Source organism: Halictus rubicundus, chromosome 4 (genome assembly GCF_050948215.1).
Source record: "Halictus rubicundus isolate RS-2024b chromosome 4, iyHalRubi1_principal, whole genome shotgun sequence".
NCBI lineage: Eukaryota > Metazoa > Arthropoda > Insecta > Hymenoptera > Halictidae > Halictus > Halictus rubicundus.
In genome coordinates, this window is record NC_135152.1 from 8,144,010 (window position 1) to 8,163,964 (window position 19,955).

Sequence of the window (19,955 nt, forward strand, 5' to 3'; positions counted from 1 at the left end):
AAGCTTATGCATAGAGAAGCAAGTAGAATGAGTCTACGCGTGGTCAGACAAGTAAAACGATATTTCGAGAAATTGTCTACAGCCAGTGTAGAAGCTGAAACTAATTACGAGGCTTGTTCGTAATGCATACTAAACTAAAATCTTTCACAATGATTTACAAAATTCATAAATTATTTTTGACTTCACATATTACAATCAATATTCTACCTTTTCACATGATTAAAATGTATAATTAACAAAGTGTCATTCAAGTGAGTAATCATAATTAGACTGCGGATCTTTATGCAAAAAAGAAAATAATCATAATCAACAATTGATTATGATCAGTTGGTTTCATGAAGGATGAAAAATTCTGTCCAAATTTGTTTCCGCGCATCCCTTCGATAATTCGCGAAGGGAGACATGTAACAGAGCAGTGTTCATTCAGACTGGTCATCTTTAGCGTTTCTCGGGAAACGTGGCTTCCCCTTAAAGCTTTCTTGGCGAATGTAGATTCAGCCGGTTACTTTGGAAACACTCTGTAGCTCGAGTGCACGTGATAAGTGGCACTCGCCGACAAAAAGAAGAAGCAGCGCGAAGGGAGCCAAGCATTTCCGGCGGTGTGACGTGAGCCGGAAACGAAGAGATCGGGTCTGGTGTCCGGGTCGGAAGGGAGGCTCCCTTAAGCCGGTGAAATTAATTTAATTTCTCACTGCAGCTTTCGTCCGGCGCACATACACGATTACGCCGAGAAAATGGAAGAGAATAATCTTCGCGAGCCAACGGAACGACCGCGAGGAATTTTTCGGTGGAACAGAGTCTCGCCGTTTCTGATTGCATTTCCAATTCATTCGGCCCCCGCCAGAAGTCCAATTTCCCTGTTCCGGTTTCATCCTCGCGAACAAGTAATCGATCTTCCTGTAATAAGGGACATCCCCCACCCCCGGTACTGTCCCTTCGGAAACGATATTTTCAGAGAATGAAAACAAAAAGCGATTCCGGCGTCGCCGTCCCGCGGGCTCTCGGAGTTCCGCGTCAAAGGACTCTCGTCCGACCAGAATTTCGAAACGTCAACCAAATCAACGGGCTCGAGTGAATTATGGCGGACAGCTTCCCGATTTTTTTCTTTCCTTCCTCTTTGTCGGTGCGTCGAAAGCTTTCCATCATCCTCCGCTATTGTTTCTCATCGATATTTACCAAAAAAACAAAACGGCGCACTGCAACCTACAAACGGGGAACAACGAAATAAAAAATTGTCCTGCCGGGCCTGGCAATTGGACGACGATTGCCGCGGAAACCAGAGACAAGCCATTCGTCCGCACACCCGTCCGCGTCGATGCCAGACGCATGAGTCGCGAACTATGTCTCGACAAAGGTCTGAAATCGTGTCCCGACTCTGTCATACTTTCTGCACGCCACTTCGCCGGGCCACGGACTTTGTGATGCGAGATAAACGCTCTCCGCGGCAATAGTGTTTCCAGATCGGACGAAAGGTCCGAATTGCTCGAGTAAAAATAGCTTAAATAAGACCTGAACTGCTGGGTATGAATAAACATTTTCAAGTATAGGATATTACGGAGGTGAATTTCTTAACGCTAGGTTTACGGGTTCTAATATTTTTAATTTACGATTATTGAGATTGTGAAGATCCATCCACGTGGAATTCCTCAACAAATTTATTTCTTTAGGTACACATTATTTAAAAAATGGCTAAACACTTGTACAGACACAGTCTACTTATTTGTATAAAGGGGGACCCATAAGTAATCAATTTTTTTGAAATCTAAAACAAACGATTTGAAGTTTCCTCGGATTGCTGTGTAACAACATCGTCTACGCGGATGAAACATTTCGCGAAGGTTTTACGAATATTTCTCCCGGAAGTTTTTCTCTCGTTTCTGGTAACCGATCCGCCTCTCCGACTAACCTTTTTCGTTTTCTTACCCATCCAAGCTTTTAGTTTCATCGTTTCTTATCCGTTGGAAAGAGGGAATACGAAAACGCTCGCGAAAATCGGCGTCGATCGTCGATGGATAATGGAAGAGCGGGACACGGAAGGAAGACGCTTCGACGAGTTCTGAATGTGCATTAATCGGGGGAAGAAAGCGGCGGTGGAGTGCGTGGATATTGAAAACGTGCGAATGCGAATAAAAATGAGGGATAACGGTGTTCGAGCCGCGGGGAAACTCGAATGTATGCGGAATGAGTCGCTTTGACGAACAGCGAGCGAACGGGAGTGGAAGCTGATGAAGAAGGTGACGGAGAAGCAGAAAATCTTCACTGCTCCCGTTATCCTTAACATAATAAGTGGACTGCGAATTTTTATGTGAAATAAAAATTAAAAATTAACCCACATTTTTTACAATTTATTTTTCTTCAATAATACAACAGTATTTTCAAATCCTTCCAGTGTATTTACTTTTCTGGGTTCGATTTATTTCCTTCATGAATGTGCAAATTTCGTGAAAATATATATCGAAATTTTCTTGCATTCTCAATACATATTTTATACAAATTTTGTTCTCATTTACCTTGCTTTATGCACTTCAAAATTGTGAAAATAAATCGATGTATGCAGAGACCCATTCAAATTCAATGGATCCTAGAAGATGCTAATAAATAATTTATTTAATGCATTTGGAACGGTAGATTTATTATATGGTGATAAACTTCGAACTTCAAACATTCGATTTGCTGAATTAAACTTCGCAATACTTGTGACAACACTCGCCAGCGTTGGTTGAAAACCAATTCGAATACTACGGCCGTAATGTTTGAATTTTCGTTTATTATGTAAACGTTGCTTTCATCGCGGCGTTCATCAATAGGTGACTGACGACTCGGAACAATTTGTCTGTACAAAAGCATCAATGTTTTATTTAACATTGAATTATGCCGGACACGATTTTGTAAGCATGCAAATCTCGCGTGACAGCGTGTATTTCCAATTTGAACGTACTTTTGTGCCATATTCCATGGTAATTTCACTGGTAAAATATGAATCTTCGGAGGGAAATACAAAATATCATTCCTATCGCCACGTGGTACCATTGTTTCGTTTATTAATCATTTGAACGTGTTGAAAACAGCGCAACGGTATTTTAAATTTGGTGTTCTGCGTTCGAACACATTTTTGTCGTAAACGCATAAAATTCGCAGTTCCACTGAAAATGTTCCGGGCTTGTTAAAATAATTAATAAATACATTTTCAGGTAATTCTTCTTTCTCGCTCGATTTACTCGAAAACAAAGTCTCGCATTTTACTCTGCATTTTCTACTTATTTTTTATCGCCCTTTTTTTAGAATCGCCCCCTTTTCTATCCGCGCCATCTGCACGCGCGTATTGCTGAAACGAATCTCACCAGAGGTCTCAGCTAGTTAATAAAAAAAGGACTGCGGACTGCCGGGAAGAATACTTCGCGAGGAAAGACCACGAGGGACGACCGGTTACTATACGCGATGCCGGGGACTCTTGTCCCGCATTATTTGCTCGCATAATAATTTACGCGCACACGGGAAAGCTGTTAGAGGGAAGGTGGCAAGGCAAATAAGAAGGGTAGCACCCGGCCGGGGTAAACGTACGGGGCGCGATTAAATGATAAAGCACCGCAACGACAGCCTCTCCTCTGCTCCCCGACTGGGCCTGAGATAATTGCGGATTCAGCAATAAATTTGTTTGGATTCGAAGAACATTGCTCCAGAAGGAGTCGCACACTGGGCCAGAATCGCAAAAAGATGGACAAAATGCATGCCTCTGTTAATTATACACGATTAATTACAAACAGGATGGTTTTAGGAGTTTTGGGGTGTCGTAGAATCTAATTTAGAACTACTTCTTTACCAAAATTGGAAATCATGTTTACGAAACTACCCTTACAAGGGTGTTTCAGTTTAAGAATTTGAAACACTGCTGGTCGATTTTGAATGTGATTTTAAATAAATAATTCGTACAAATTGACATTGCTCGCAGACAGCAGAGCATTAAATAAATTAAATCACTAAGATCGAATTTAATCGAGTGTTAAAATACGAAATAGTTTGTCCGGTGAATGGGAACATTGAAAAAAAAAGTTCGTAAACTTTGCTTTCGTAAGCAAGTAAATTACGACTTGAAGGTTTCGGGAGGGATCTCCGGAATCGCAGGATCCACCATTCCCATTGTGTACTTATGACACGGGCTACTTACATTAAATCACCTCATCGCGTAGAAAGTGGAAAAATACGAAAAAGCCCGCATTCCGACTTCAACAATGCCGGCGAACGTTAAATCTGTTTCACGGCTCTTCTTGCTCAGCCAGTTCTGTTTAATAACACGGAAGTTCGCCGGGCAGCTGGTTTCCCGGAACGAGAGAGCCGCAATGAAGTAGAACTACGGGCTGATAAGATAAGAACGGGGAAAGGACGAGAAAGTAGCGGGACGAAAACGGCGGAGGAAGGGATACGGCGATAATACGCCTGCCCGAGTGTCTTCTACTTTCGAACAAGAATTACGCAACTTCCGTTTCACAGGCGATATCCCTTCCCCCCTCCCCACGCCAAGGTTCAATTCGCCATTTTTTCACCTACTCCTTCCAACGATTACATATCTCTCGGAATAAAACGGAACTAGCAGAAAAGGGTTTGCAGAAAATGAAAAGTTTTCGAGCACCGAATCAAATTTTGTTTTCAACGAGCGACGCAAGACTTAGCCTACTTTTGAACCACAAGGCTTACGAGATGTAGTTTGCAATTATTCTGAGAGACAACGGACTTTTTAACCCGTCAAATAGTGGAAAATTTTTTACTTAAGTCTACGTCGATTTGAACGAACGCTGGATTAAATATTAATTTCTGTGGTTTCTCCTATTGACTGGTTTGTTTTGATGGAACAAATTTTTTTTTAAATTAATGTACATAGATCTTGAAACTTTGTAGGTTGATCTGTACATCTTGGTGAATTTTTAGACATTGTTACTGTTGAATCTGGTTGAATTATTTACCGAGAAACAACACATGTCAACCATAAGATTGTACGATTTGTTTTTACTAAATTATGACAATTTGAGAATCGATGATTTTTGGAGTGAGTGTGAAAGTGTAAAGGTAGAAGTGAGAGAGAAGAATTTATCGAAGAAGAAGGAATAAAATAATATTAATTGTAGAACTGGGAAAAAATTCAGCTTCGCTCCGGGTAAGTGGGCGTATTTCCCGTCGCTGTATTCTATTTCGCCGTTCCGAGAGCTGTATCTTCATTTACGGATACAGGACGCGGAAGTTAAACGAAGACGCAGTTAAAACTTCTCGGATATAAGCGTCGTTACTCTGCAACGAATAGACTGATAAAAAAAGACGAGTGCCGTGGCGGCGAAGGCTCGCCAAGAGCTTTCATAAACTTGGCTTCCCGCGAGAGATCTCAAGTAGTTCTGACCTTGCGTGTCGTTCCCAGACTTTTCAGGATCGGCGAGTCTTCAAGGGTAATTGAAAGTGCGGAAAGAAAGGAGCAGAACGAACTGGCTCTGACTGGATTGTGGCTTTCGATGAACTCTCGCGTCGTATGTCAGCCACAAAATTCTGACAACTCGGGGCAAAAGTCGTTTACGCGCAAATAATTACTATGCCGGACTCGCCCGCTCTCGCTTCGATCAATTAGAAGCTGATTGGGGAAAAGCGGAGTCTCCTACAGTCGTCTTAACAGTTTTTTACGAATATCTAAACAACGGAGGTATATTTTTTACAAACGAGAAAGTTGCTCAAAATGTTTCAAGATCACCAAAATAGGAAAGCAGTACCCCTTCGTAAATAATTACCACATTTATTTCTTGTCTGTGTAATAATAAAAGTAGTATCGCAGTAGTTTCCAATTCCTTAAATATTTTAACTGTTTCGATTTATTCACATTTCTTTAACGGATAATAATTTATGCGAACGCACGAGCTGTTCAGCACGAACGATGGAAAAGTAATTACAAAAATACGCCTTCCCACATCGTAGTAGCGTTGATTAAATCAACGGCTATTTCCCAACTCCAATTTTGACTGGATTCAATTTTAATTAAACGCTTTTCCTGTACGCAGGCGTGTAATATTAAAAGTATCATATTGTTATTATATTAATTTAATTATCGGAGCTTCCGTTCGTATCAAACTTTTGAGACGCAAATAACAGCTGGAAATATAATATTCATTGGCCGTATTACAATGTTACAAATTAACGAGAAATTCTGCTTGTTTTTGTATCGTGATAATTAGGTAGCTGAAATTGCATGTTAGATCAAAATGAAACGAATGCGTAGCAAGGAAATTAACGATGCCCACGTGTAAGTAAATGAAACATTACATAACATGAAAAACTAAAAAACTTGTATCCGTGCAGAAATTAAGCCAGTTATTGCTTAAGAGATTTGAAGGTCAAATTATATTTTGTCTTTTTTAAATGGAACCACACAGTTTTAAACTCCTACGATTGTAGCCCTTCTCGAGACTATTTCGACGATTTAGTCGTTCAAGGTCGTGCAAGGTCATAAACGTAAGAAGTGATGAAAAATATAAATTCACTGTGAATGCTTAACTAATTCTCAGCTTAATTAATGAAATCAAACTGAGTCAGTTCAAAATGTAAACAAAGTGCTCAAGTTCAAAATAATCTAGTAAAAAAATAATTTAATGCTTCATATTTGATCCAGTCATTTCCGTCGTAAATGCATAAAATCAACAGTTTAGTTGTCACTCTTTGTCTCTGATAATTGGCACAAAAATTTTGTGTAAAGATGTGCAGTCTGATTGGATGGGTGTCCAGAAGAAGGGCGTGTGTGTTGCAAATTTTCTGGAATGGATTTCCCAGAGGAACATCTTTCTGAAAATTTCATAAAATGTAGCACACGCTCTTCCACTGGACATCGATTCAATTATGAGTCTTTCCAGCTGCACGTTGAAGAGGAAATTCCGGATGTCTTATTGATAGACCTGACACAAGACAAGGGGGGAGGGGAAACCGGTAACACGGGAAGAGACAAGGATTGTACGCAAACGCAACGGGAGCGAGGTGGTTCGATGGAAACAGAACACACACACACACACACACGCACGGTTAGAAACGTATTTTATCACACTCGGATCCCTTTTTGCTCGACACCGGGGATCCCGCCACCATGAATTAACCATCACCCGATACCCGATTGTTGCTCCGTTAGAAGGCTCGGCCCCGCGCTGATTCTCAAAACGATCTTTTATTCAAACGAGCCTACACGCGCTTGTATCGACATCTTCGTTCCCGGGCGCCGGAGCCCGGGGGCCAGCCGTGAAAATCTTATGGTTTCCCGCGAATCGAATGTATTACCAAGATCAAACCGGAGAGGGGAACCGGAAACGGGGGTGAGGATGTACGTGTTCATGGAAATTACTTGGAATTCTTTCAAGTTACCCCAATTGCTCGAACGAACCGACCCCGGGGCTCCACGGGAAGATTCTGCCCGACTAGGACATGCAAAGTGTTGGTTTTCTGCACGGAGTGATGTATGTTATGGATGAACAGCTATTGGGTGAATGTATACGATGCCGGAATTAGCCTGAAACTATTCAAAAGTACTATAAAAATTCTAAGATAAGAATTCGCGATATATGTCGCCGAGGTTTGGATGATAAATGTCGCGGACTTATCCCCACTACCGCGGGGTATACCCCGTGGGCCTCGGTCGCCGAGGAGTGTAACATAATACAAAGAATAGTAGGCTCTCGTCGACAGCATTTGCCGCTCTGACTTTGACTAATGAAGTATAGGACGAATGTGTTTACACTCCTCGGCGGCGAGCATCTCTGTATTTTTCTACGTTCGGTGCTGATCAAAGAATAGTGACAAGAATAAACGACATCAAGACCCGTGTTGACATATATCGCGAACTCGCTGTATACGGAGTGTGGCCGGACGGGTGGTACAACCGGACAGGGGATGATTCTACATATAAAACTAAGTCGAAAAAAAGGAATAACATTTTTTCGTTTGACGCCTAGTTTTCGAGAAAATCGAGTTTAAAGATCCTCTCGGTTTCGCGCGGTTTAGTATATGCAGGAAGTAGAATTGGTTGGCCATGGTCAGACGCGTCGGACGATTCCTGGCTAATAACATGCGTATTTGCTGCACTTTCAAAATCGGTTTTCTCGAAAACGAGGCGTCGAACGAAAAATTGTTATTCCTTTTTTTCAACTTAGTTATGTATGTAGAATCATCCCCTGCCCGGTTGTACCACCCGTCCGGCCACATCCCGTATAGTGGATCTAAAAATTATTTAAACATAAAATTTCTGATTCTCGAGAACATCGCGATATTTCACCTGTTGTAATTAAAGGTTCTACTCTTGCACAATCATTATCTACTTTCCTAACACCCGCCCCCCGATCTGTTCTCGATCCCTCTAATGGCGTTCGCGGAACTTCCGGCGAGGAATTCCCATGGTTCGCGGTGGATCTGTCGATGCAGAGGCGGAAACTTATTGCGCCGGTATCCTGCAATAATGATAATGTCCCCGGTATCGGTGCCGTTCTCTCCGAATGTCACGTCATATTATTCCAGCGGATATCGCTTTGCGTGAGCGCTCGGATCGCGCGAAAATGGAGACGCGGCCCCGATACGCTGCATCCGGACGTTCCTCGGCGCGCGTGACGTCGCTGTGGGGAAGGGGGGGGGGACGTTCGAAGGATACAAACGAGGAGTTATGCCCGCACTTGAAATCAGGATTGACGTAAATCCATTTGTCGCGGCTGTAATTTTCGAAGAAAACGCGTCCGGCGCGGGCGCCGCACCGGTTATTTCCGGCGCGTGCGAACCGGCACGAGCATGCCAAACACCCGGAACCGTTTCTTTCCTCGTCAACGTGTTTCACATGCCCGCGCGATCGTTCCATGCCTCCCCCCTCCCCCGCGCCGCCAGTTTAACACGACCGGCATAAAATTTCATTCTTTGTTCGTGATCGGACACTTTGCGTCATATCGATGACGCGCGCTCTTCGAATTCTTTCCCTTTGTGATCGCCGCGCGCCGAGAATTTTTCGCCCCACTCCGAACCCGATGGAAATTCTTCGATTAAAATTTAATATCGCGACGTTATCATTTAACGGTTTCGCGAATTCTGCGAATTCTTTCGTCGTTTGAAACTGCGCGGAACGTTCGGCCGGGTTCTCTTTGTGTTTGTTTCTACGCTTCGGACGATGTTCGTTGCGCCCCTGACCAGTGAAATCCCAAAGCGTACACCCAAATGTTTCTCTCGCAATGCGCACGTTTCATATTGTTAAATAACACGTAACGTATTTGTATATAATTTGTGTTACGCGGTCATCCGGCAATAAATACCGTAAGCGATTTAAATATCACGAATTTTCCGACGAAAATTAAGCGCACCTTCAATTTTGCACGCCGGCATACAGGCTGAGAAGGGGGTGATTCTACACTAAAAAAAAAAAAATAAGTCGAAAGGGTGAAAACTTTGTTTTCGAGAAATTCGAGTTTTTCGCTTGAAAATTCGTGGAACACGAGGCCACCGAAGCTGACCTTGAAGTGACCTTGAATTTTCAATCTCGATTTTTTCGAAAACAAAGTCCCGTGCGAAAAGATTGTGTTCCACATTTTTTATGTATTTTTTTGTTCATGTAGAATCATCCCCCTCTCTCTGTTGTACCATCATCTACCGATCGCCATGTATACAAAAGACTTTTCACATGTTCGGTTTGGTGTTATGAAAAATATAGAAATATTATTGAGTTCATAATTATTCGCAGCAGTGTATGCAGTTGTTTTTGATGTATCAGTGGTGACGATAGTGATAGAACTGTACTCACCACAAGCGCCCTGGTACTGCACGCGTGTATTTTTTCTCATGAGGCAGCTGGTATGTCTAAGGTGGCAGTAGCTGGTGTAGGTCACGTTGTCGGAGCCGCAGACAGGAGCAGAGGTCGGAGGGCAATCGGTGGGGCACTCACACAAAGCTTTTCCGTTCTCCGACACGACGCACGTCGCTCCCCAGGCACAATACGTCTTCTCGCAGGCTTCTGGAACGAGAATCAGACGAATTTGTAGAGAAACTATTGTTTTGTATCGCGAGAATGCGCGGCACGTACCGAGACGAACGATTAAGAGGAGTCGAACGTTGCACCCCTCTCCCCACCCCCATGTAAATTCCAAAATATCCAATCTTCCTTCCCTCAGGAACTATAAGCGACATTTTCAAAACAAATGTTTTCGTTTGATCCCTCTTGTTTATAATTTTTTAAATTATATTTTTAGCAAATTTACAAAGTTCGAAGAAAATTTTAAAAAATTTCATCTACAGCTCAATAATTTTTTAGGAAAGCAATATTTTGGAAAACGCTCGTGTTAAAATATGCAGGAGAAGATTAGGAATCAAACGAAAAAGGGTTTTCGGAGATAGCCCTAAGAGTTTCTGAGAAAGGGTACATTCGACGTGAAGAAACAATTTTCGGATAATTTAATTCAAAGTTCCGTACGTGAAAACGAATCGGTAGAACTTGGAAAATTTTTGTTATTATTTCAGAAAATTCAGTTTTGAAGATCGGGCTATACATCGTCTGTACTGTTAGTTTATTGTTTCTATTGTTTGGGAACAGAGACAAGTATGCTAAAATTTTAATCGACAAACGCGTAATCAACGACGAAATTTCCTGAAAGTGCCATGCGAATAATTAAGTGTACGGAGCTGGTAAATTCTGAAACGTTCATTACGACTAAATTTAATTGCAATAAAATTTTGATTCAGCTAACAGACGTATTCTGAATATAATGGATGCTAATTGTCTATGAGACAGTCGTTCAGTGACTTATTACACGGTGGATAAGATGTAATTTCGCATTGTTGAATCAACAGAATACGTTCAATATTTTCGAGCACCGGATATAATGCCATAAAGTTATTTAGCAAATGAATCGATTTAATTTTAGACTCGTTATAGTAGATAGCGCGCTATGAACCGAGCGAAATACATTTGAATTTTCAATGCAGCAACGGCGAACGTTAGGGACTGTTAATTTTTGATGCACAGCTAACGGTAATAGGCGATTAATTATTATGTTTATCCGTATTATAATGAAACCAAAAAGTTCGCGGACGGGAATTGAATCGCTTGCCATTTATATTCACGCAGCCAATTTCGAAAGCTTATTAATAAATCACGCACACAAAAGCAATACTTAGAATAAACGAACATTATGCTTCGAATTTCTCTCCTACTTTTCTCCGTAATAATGCCCGCGATTTTCATTGAATTGGGGAAACGTGAAATGCTTTCGGGACTATAATATTCAAGCGTTTCCCGGCTTCATTTAATTTTTTATGAAACTATTAAACCGTACCAAATTTAATTTGATTTTCTGAAAATCACTCTGTATTTTGGGTATATTAATTTTTTTTTATATAGTTTCTAACATAAACAATTTTCGTGTATCTATTAATTTAGGAAATATTCAAACAGCATACAATTCACAACTTGGGCAAAAATTGTTCACACGACATAAGTCAGTCATAGAAGTTTATTTTACAAAATTTCGAATATTTAAAATGAAGAAGGTTTTGAATATCTTATGGACATCAATAAATTTATGTATTAATTAAATTTGTGCGTGTTTTTAAAAATCAACGACGACGTTCATGTATTTGTTTAGAATGAATTATAAATAAACCGAACACAGGAACATATGAAAATTTATAAACGATTATCATGGATATATTAAAATGAATTATGTATACGAAATGAATTACTGACTACATGCATAAATGAAACATGAATAAATTTGCTATTAATAATACCAATGGTGATAATATTACCAATTTCGTGAATGTTAATGTATCCCACCTGACTGTAGGTATAGCAAATTAATTTACATTTTCAGACAAAACTTTAAGCACGTTTTCCTCGGAAAATTACGTCTCCAACTGGTCGAACAACAAATATCTAAAAAACTAATTAATCGATTCGTGTGAATATTTTTCAAGTCAAAAAATATAACTTTTCCAAGGCAGTGAACTACAATATCTCGAATTTGCTCAAATTTACCAATTTTTAAGGAATTATAAAAAACTGGAGATAACAATTATTTCTCTCTTTAAAGTATCAGAAAAAGGACGCAAATTTTCTTGCAAGTTTTCGTTGGTTCACATCCTCAGAAATTTCGCCCAGTTCAAGAATATATGTACATAAATCCTTGGTCCGTGCTGTGACATAGATCGTGTAGGGCTACTGCAAATCACTGTAAACAGTCAATTGAACCACTAAATAATACTGTGTTTAGTGTCATTTTAATCAGAAAAATGCCACAAATAAGTTGGCCAAAGTCCCGTAAAAAAATAATGAAGAAGCAAGAAGTTTTGCAATTGGATAAGTAATTTTGGATTAGTTTACACTACTCGGCGACCGAGGCAGCTCGAGCATCTTGGCCCCTCGCAGGGTACGCCCCCTAGTGGAGGGGATACGCGAAGTGACTAAGATCGTGTAGGTCCGTTCGGCTTAGATTAATAATTTACTGTACTCGGTTTTAGCTTGCGTTGGAATGACATGCCAAGTCGAAGTATTTCGTGCCCCGGAGTTGAAAATGACGTGCCACAAACGTCGAAAATTTGTAAATTTTTAATTTTTTTATTTCTTCAGTTGCTATAACCGATCGAAAACTTCGATGTCCAAAGGGACACATTCTTTTGTACTGACACGGTCTCGCGTATCCACGTGAAAGAATTACCAGCGCAAAATATTAGACCCGACCGGTCCTTTTCGAGTCTCTTGCTCGTTATTAAGAGCCAAGGGTAGTCACGTGACTTTTGCTCATGACCAGCGCGCGCTAGATTGAACCTTCCTCTTTCGAACGAGTCCTTTGCAAGCGAAAAATATTCTCGTATAAGGGCGAAAAGTTGAGACACGTAAAACCATTTTTCGCCTATTTTTGTCGGTAACGTGGTCACTCTACCTTATCGCGAATCTACGGAGTCTTGGCTCTGAAGACAACGACCTTGTCGGTCGCTTATTACGACGAGGCGAAACTTTATCGCGCATCGTCGTCGCGGTGCGGCGGGTCGTCGGAGCGTTAATCCGTCGGACAAGAAATCAGCGGCGAAGAAAGTGAGCGCTCGCAAAGGCCCATAATCCCGCGCGGCTCGGTTCAAACGCAAACAGCTTTCCGGCCAAGCGATGTTGCAGCCAGATATCAAAGGATCCCGAGGATTTTCCCTCTGTCTCTTCCCGGCGAAGGGGCCCGGCGACCGCAAAGATTTCGAGTCCACTGCTAGCCACGGTCGCGGGGCTTTAACGATTCCCTTTAACGAAGTCCGCGGGAACATTCTTTAGAGAAACGAAGAGAGAGAGAGAGAGAGAGAGAGAGAGGGGGGGGGAAGACCTTCGCGAAAGTTTCACGGTACGAGCGGGCAGGAGGAGCTTTGCCGAAAAGAGAGGAAGAAGGCGAAGAGACGAACGAACTGAACTTCCAGAACTGAATTACTGCAGCGTCGGGAGCGGAAATTCGTGTTTCGAAGGCTTTGTAGTTCTTACGCCGGGAGGGACAGTCGATAAGAAAACACCAATTAAAGGGAGACGCTCGGCGAAAATAATTAGCGCCGGCCCGATGACGCCCCGGGAAGAGGAGTAACCGTCGACGACGAGGAGTCCGTCGGTCCCCCGTCGACGACACCCTTTTTACCCGGCGACGACGTCTTTTTTTCTCCCGGGCCGTCGCGGAGAGATTCAAGGAAGCGCAATCAATTTTCCGGGAAAGTTGGCTTCGGCTCGGAGGCAGACCGCTGGGTAACCTCGACGGATAATCCTAGCACCGCGGTCATTAATATGGCGGACAAGTTGATCCACCGTGAAAAAATCACCCGACACCGGCTAACCTCTCGGGCTCGATCGCTTTCCACCCTCTCTCGTCCCGGCGGGGATTCTTTTCTTCCTCCCCTTTTCTTCTTCGAGTTCCAGCTGAACCACAGAGAGAGAGAGAGAGAGAGAGAAGGAGAAAATTAGTGGATGGGCTAGGTCCGTTCGACGATCGACGAGCAACGAACGGCCTCGCTGAAAGAAAGCGGATGATAAAGAGACGTTTTTACCTTTTGACGATTCCCGTTTCTTCGCGAGAATTGACAGACACCGGGCGACAACGAGCTCTGTCCCCGGGTAAGACGGTTTTGCTGTCATTCCTGGCGGAAATGCCTTCGGGACGAGCGCGCTCAAAGTGTTCCCCATGTAACGTTTCAATGCTGACCCCCTTTTTTTTCCAGCGGCGAAGCGGATTTTTCTAATATTTCAAGCCGCTCGGCGACGGGTCCGTTCTGCCGGGTTCCTGGGTGCGTGGGGAATTCTCTTTGGAGGATTCGAATCTGTCCGTAATGGACTCCTTTTGTTTAAGGATAGACGGCGGCGATTGCTAACAATAGATTCGCCTGCTGAATTCAGAGGGGAACCTTGTGTAAAATGAAATTTTTGAGCATTTTTCCTTCTGTTTAAATCGACACACCTCTCATTAAGTGCTATATAGAACGACTAAAAAAAAATTGTACAGAAATTTTTAAGGTGTGGTTGCAAAGAGGCAGCTTCAAATATGGCTTCGAGTGTACCACTTGAACCAACGGAATTTGCTGCGATTCTTGTGAATTATTTTAGATTCGCATGGTGCACGAAAATTTGCAATGTAGAACCGCAGTCTGGTAAGTAATTAATACGATTAATCGTGCCGGAGAATTCGCGATGTTTATCGTTTCCCGAGTAACAATCGTCCACAGGGCTCGCAGTTCCCGGGACAAGTGGCGACATTCTCGTTACTCTAGGAATCGTTGTGATAGGGTCCCGTTAGTTGAAAACGTCGTCGTGATTAATTTCCCACCGGACGGGAGAATACTCGTTCGAGAATTAATCGACGAGGACTGCTCGGCCCCGGTGGAATTCGTTTGTCGTTAACGACGAGATGCGTGCGAATCGTTCGCGAATCTGCATTGGGTTTCTTTGATTCGTGTTTCGGGAACGGAGCCTCTTCCTCTTCTCATGCTCACAAAATTGTCTTAGTACGATCCGGATGTCATGTGGTTCACGGGACCCTTCAAAATGTTCAATAACATTTTTAATTTATTGGGTTGTCCGGAAAGTTCGTGCCGTTTTTCTGTAGGTGGCATTAGGATAGGTCTGAATATGTCAGAATGATTGAAAACAAATGGTATGTGTCATAGTCTAAAAAGGTGATCTTCCACGCCTTTTTTAGAAAAAAGTTTGATTAGGATACATTAATTTTTGTTAGTTTTATACTATAGTTTTATGTTAGAATTTGATGCCTTTTTTCTTCCAAAAGCTGTTGGAACTTGGTTGGGATGTGCTACCCCATTCACCCTATTAACCAGACATTACACCCTCGTATTTTCATCTCTTTAGGTCAACACAAACTTCCCATAATGACAAAAACTTTAACTCTTTGGTCGACATAAAAAATCACATTTAAAAGTTTCTCGCCGAAAAACGCAAATTGCGTGAAAGATGGAGAAAGATTATGGAACAAAATGGCACTTGTAATAATTCAATAAATGTATAATGAAATTTAAATGTACTGCGTTTGAGTTTCCCTTAAAAATCGGCACGAACTTTCCGGACAACCCAATACAATTGTTGAGATTGCAAAGACGCATCCGTGAGGAATTATTGAAAAAATTTCGATAGACACATAGGGAAAGTGTAAATTTGAAACTGGAATCGACGAAACGACGGCAGAATCATGCGCGCACCGCTCTGCAATCACATTATCGGTCACGTAGCCATAGAGACAAAATGTAGCACTTCATAGTCACATTTCGACGCGGCTAATAATGTTCACGAGCTAATGCTCGTGGCAGAATTTCAATGCGGATCGATGTCCATCCCGCCGGACGAAATTAATCAATAGCAAATACCGCGGGCGCGGACCTCATCAATTTTTCGGGCCGCGGACGCTTTGATGTCGGCCGAGCGACGTTTCGTATCGTTCTACCTGAGGACGACCCGATTCCCGTGGACCATTTGATCGCGCCATTCGTCCAGCGTGATCTGTCGACCGATTCAAAGGTCGTTTTCCGCGGACCCCATTGAAAATTCAACGCGTCCGATGACTTTCTACTCGAAGTGTCAATCACCTCGGCCGGAATGATGAATTAATGCATGAAACGCGCGAAACTGAACGAACACGCGGCAATCAAAGATGGCCGACCGTAAACACGCGCCACAGCGAAGGGAATTGTTTTATTCGTGTTACATTCCACGCTGGATATAAATTTTTAAAACAGTCCCCAGCTGTAATTACGAATCTCCGCGCTGGAAACACACTGGATCCGAAATGAATTTCGACACTTTTCCGATTCTCGGGGAATTGTCAACATTTGAACTACAACAATTTCGTTAAATAAATACAGTGAGTCAGTCGCATGGTAAAGATTTTGAACACAAGCTATTGAATACGGGGTGTCCTAAAAAAATGTATACACAGTTTGAATGATTATAACTTCCGTTTTTATTCACATATAATTAATATTTAAACTGCGGAAGAATCTACATTGAACAGTGAATTTACATGTTTTCTGTATGTTTGTCATACAGAAATAGGATTATAGTTTTCTGTTAACGATGTTGAGCTATCGGAGAAAATATGGGAATACAATAATAAATTTTTTCATCAAAATCATGAACAACAAAGAATTTTCTAAACCGTCAGGAAAAAGTTTCTCATAAACAGAGGCGCATCAGACATTTGAAGACGTTTGTTTCCAAGCACACATGCAACGATCTATAAAAAGTCCGTGTGTGCACACATTATTGTACCTAATGTCCCGTAACTCATGTGGAATGTGCTATAACATTTTTCACGATTATCTGTGTTCGCTAAATGTTTATTGGTCCGAAGATATATTACCTGTAGCAGAAATAATCACCGAACACGCTGTTTGCATACAGGTCGAAGAAAAATATAGGACATATAATATAAAGGACATCGTTTTTAAATACTCTAAGCACAGAGGATAACAATTACTTTTAACGATCATTGAAGTTGTCAGAAACATTGTTCACCGTCCGGAACGAACGTTTCTACATTACGTTTAACGATTAGTATTTTATTTTACATTTCTACTGCTAATTAAAACATTTTTCTCCAAATACCTGAGTCATTTGTACAATGATTGGATAGCTGTAATCGATAAAATACAATTCCGCCAGAGGCTGCACGATTCTTTAACGTTTAATCATTGTACTGTAATAACGAGACTGTGCTTTTAATACAACATCTATGTATATATATATATATATATATATATATATATATATATATATATATAATGCATGCAAACATTTGCATTAACAGAAATGGTTAACTTTTCTGAAATTGAATTTAACATTCTTCCGCTCGCCTCAATGAAAGAGAAATATTATTTCACGACTATAAATAAAATTCTAGCATGCAAGAAAATATACGGTGGAATTAGTTTTGCGAACACGGCCGCAAAATCAATTTCCACGAAGTTGACAAGTGGCGGTTCTAATTTATCAGGGAGTATCGTTTACTCAGCGAAATCAATGTTGCCGTACCACAGTTTTCAGAAGAAACAAAAATTACGACGAGGCGAATTTGCATAATGATCCGCGACCTCGTGGTAAATCGGCGGTTCGCGCGCCTTCGTCGCAGTCGCCGAAAAAAGAAGGAAAGAAAAATGAAGGCTAGATCAGGGTGTAAGGCAAGCCGTGTAGTCATTTGGCGATAAACAATCTGGTCATTTTCGGTTGACGCCGTCGTGTTTCGCGGCGGGGGCGGTAAACGTTAGCCGTCGAATTCCAGTGCGATCGTCGCGCGTTATCGCGAACCGGCTGTTTCACGGGACGATGAAATGCGGCCGAGCGAACGAAGACAGTGTCGCAAACGAGCTCATTCGGCGATCGACGGTCTTTAACGGCGGCCGTTTGCCCCCGCGCGACACGGACGACTTGTGTATCGTCGTTTACGATCGTTTTAAAGCACCCGGCTACGTTCCGTATAACGTCGACAGTGCATAACTGGCCACCTCGTATCGCGATAAGGACAAGCGGCAGATAACCGCTTGTGCAAGGGTGGTTCCGAGGCACCCTCGCCGCCGAGATTTCGCCGGACGATAACCCGCTAATTCACCCCCAACCTCGGATATATTTTCAGCGCGCACCATTAGCCCCGTCGTTTAATTAAATAACATTCTCACGTGAAATTCATAAATCCTTGTCCGTTAATGACGCGCATAAACACGCTCGACCCCTACCATAAAAATTAAATCACATGCCCAAAACATGCGTTTGTACAGTCAAAACAATAGCACACTCTCTACGATTCTTTGTGTTAACGTATGATGTCGGAGGGAGATGTACATTTTAGTAAATCAATTATTACACGTAGCTGTAAATTTGGGAACGAATACAGTGATTTCTCTGTATATGGCGCCGAGGCCTGGATGACAAACGTCGCTTGAATTATCCCCCCTTCCGCTGCCACTACCGTAAGAGGACATGAAGCTCGAGACGCCTTGGACGCCGAGGAGTGTAAACATAGCTCGGGTATGTCTCCTGCACGATACATGACGCTGGCAAGACCCGTATTGATGACAAATATCGAGAATTGACTGTATATGTATATAGGAATAGGAACGAAGAAAGGTAACAATTGTTTGTATTATATCACATTCAGGCTAGAACTACTGAACATTATATGCCACTGATATACACATATTCACAAAAATTAATACCATTTTTCTTTTACTTCTGCAACAAGAAGCTGATGAAAGGATACCACAAAATACCACATTCTTGTTTCTTACAAATAAATTGCGAAAATAGAAATTTGAATAAAAATCCTCAGTTAAGTTAGTGAAACACAAAGAATTGTTTAAGTCAATAAAGATTCGTGATATCCCAGTTACGCTTGTATCACAAGTTTGTTAAAAGAACAAGTTAGTGTTTGGCCCATTATAACTTGTAAAAAATACTCCCCAACAACGAGAATTCGCACGATGACCTGCAGCAAAATTGGCACAACACAAGGAACCGTTTAAATCGATAAAAATGAATGATATTTCTGTTTTACTCGTATTATCGTGAATTATTCGAAATGCTCGACGGAAGGGAGAATTAGCATAAAAATGCGCGGAGTAACGATGACTCGAGTCCTCGCCCTCCTAATTTCGCATGGACTACATCATATTTCAATTTCATCAAGATCTCTGACGCGGCGTCGAAAAAGTGATCCGTTTGGCGTGGAATGACCCAGGCTGCTCTGTTCGATAGCCGAGCAAGATGGATCATGACGGATGATCGAGTTGCCAAGGGAGCGTGAGCAAGCCGAGCAAGAAACCGACACGGTCTCGAATCGAACGGTCGGAAAGATGGTTCCTTTCACGCGATCACCCTTTTTTCCTATCCGCTTCTTGTCGCCCGCGCGCAGGCTTGTGGGACGCGTGACGCGAGTACTGACGGTAATTATGCAGATATAAATTCTATCCTAAAAATTCGATGGAGCTTATTTTCCCGTGTTATTGTCCCTTTCCCTTCTTTCTCCCTTTGGTGTACACGAAAAAGAGACTTCAACGAGCAACAACGCGTCCCCATTTTATTTTCAGTTTACCCGACGGGGAACAATATGAAATTTCGCGCGACTTCGGGTCCGTCTATGAGCATGCAAATTTACATCAAACTTTCTGGCGATAGCTTTTGATTCCGCGACACGTTCACGTTGTTATTAACGTTTATAAATTCCCGTTCGACGTCCGGCCCGTTCGATCAATCTGCACTTGTCCCGCGAGCAACCGAAGCTTACAACGAGGCGTTTAACGTGACAGCGTACGCCCGAAACTTGTTTACTCGTCAAAATTACAAAATTTCACCGGCTCGTAATTACTCGCCTTGGGCGCGTCCAAAGTTCGAATATTGCCGCGCGCGGATGAGAAAGTAGAGCGAACGACCCCCTCGACGAGTACGTAAGAGTATGATTACT

The 19,955-nt window shown here is 42.1% G+C and overlaps 1 protein-coding gene across 1 annotated transcript in view; it reads right to left on the reverse strand.

Annotated features, from left to right (window-relative positions):
- LOC143353351 (agrin) overlaps positions 1–19,955 on the reverse strand; it is a 602,368-nt gene that overhangs the window by 217,767 nt on the left and 364,646 nt on the right. The window contains exon 5 of the mRNA XM_076786600.1: positions 9,785–9,994. Within this exon, the coding sequence (XP_076642715.1) occupies positions 9,785–9,994 (210 nt within the window). The remainder of the gene's footprint in view (positions 1–9,784; positions 9,995–19,955) is intronic.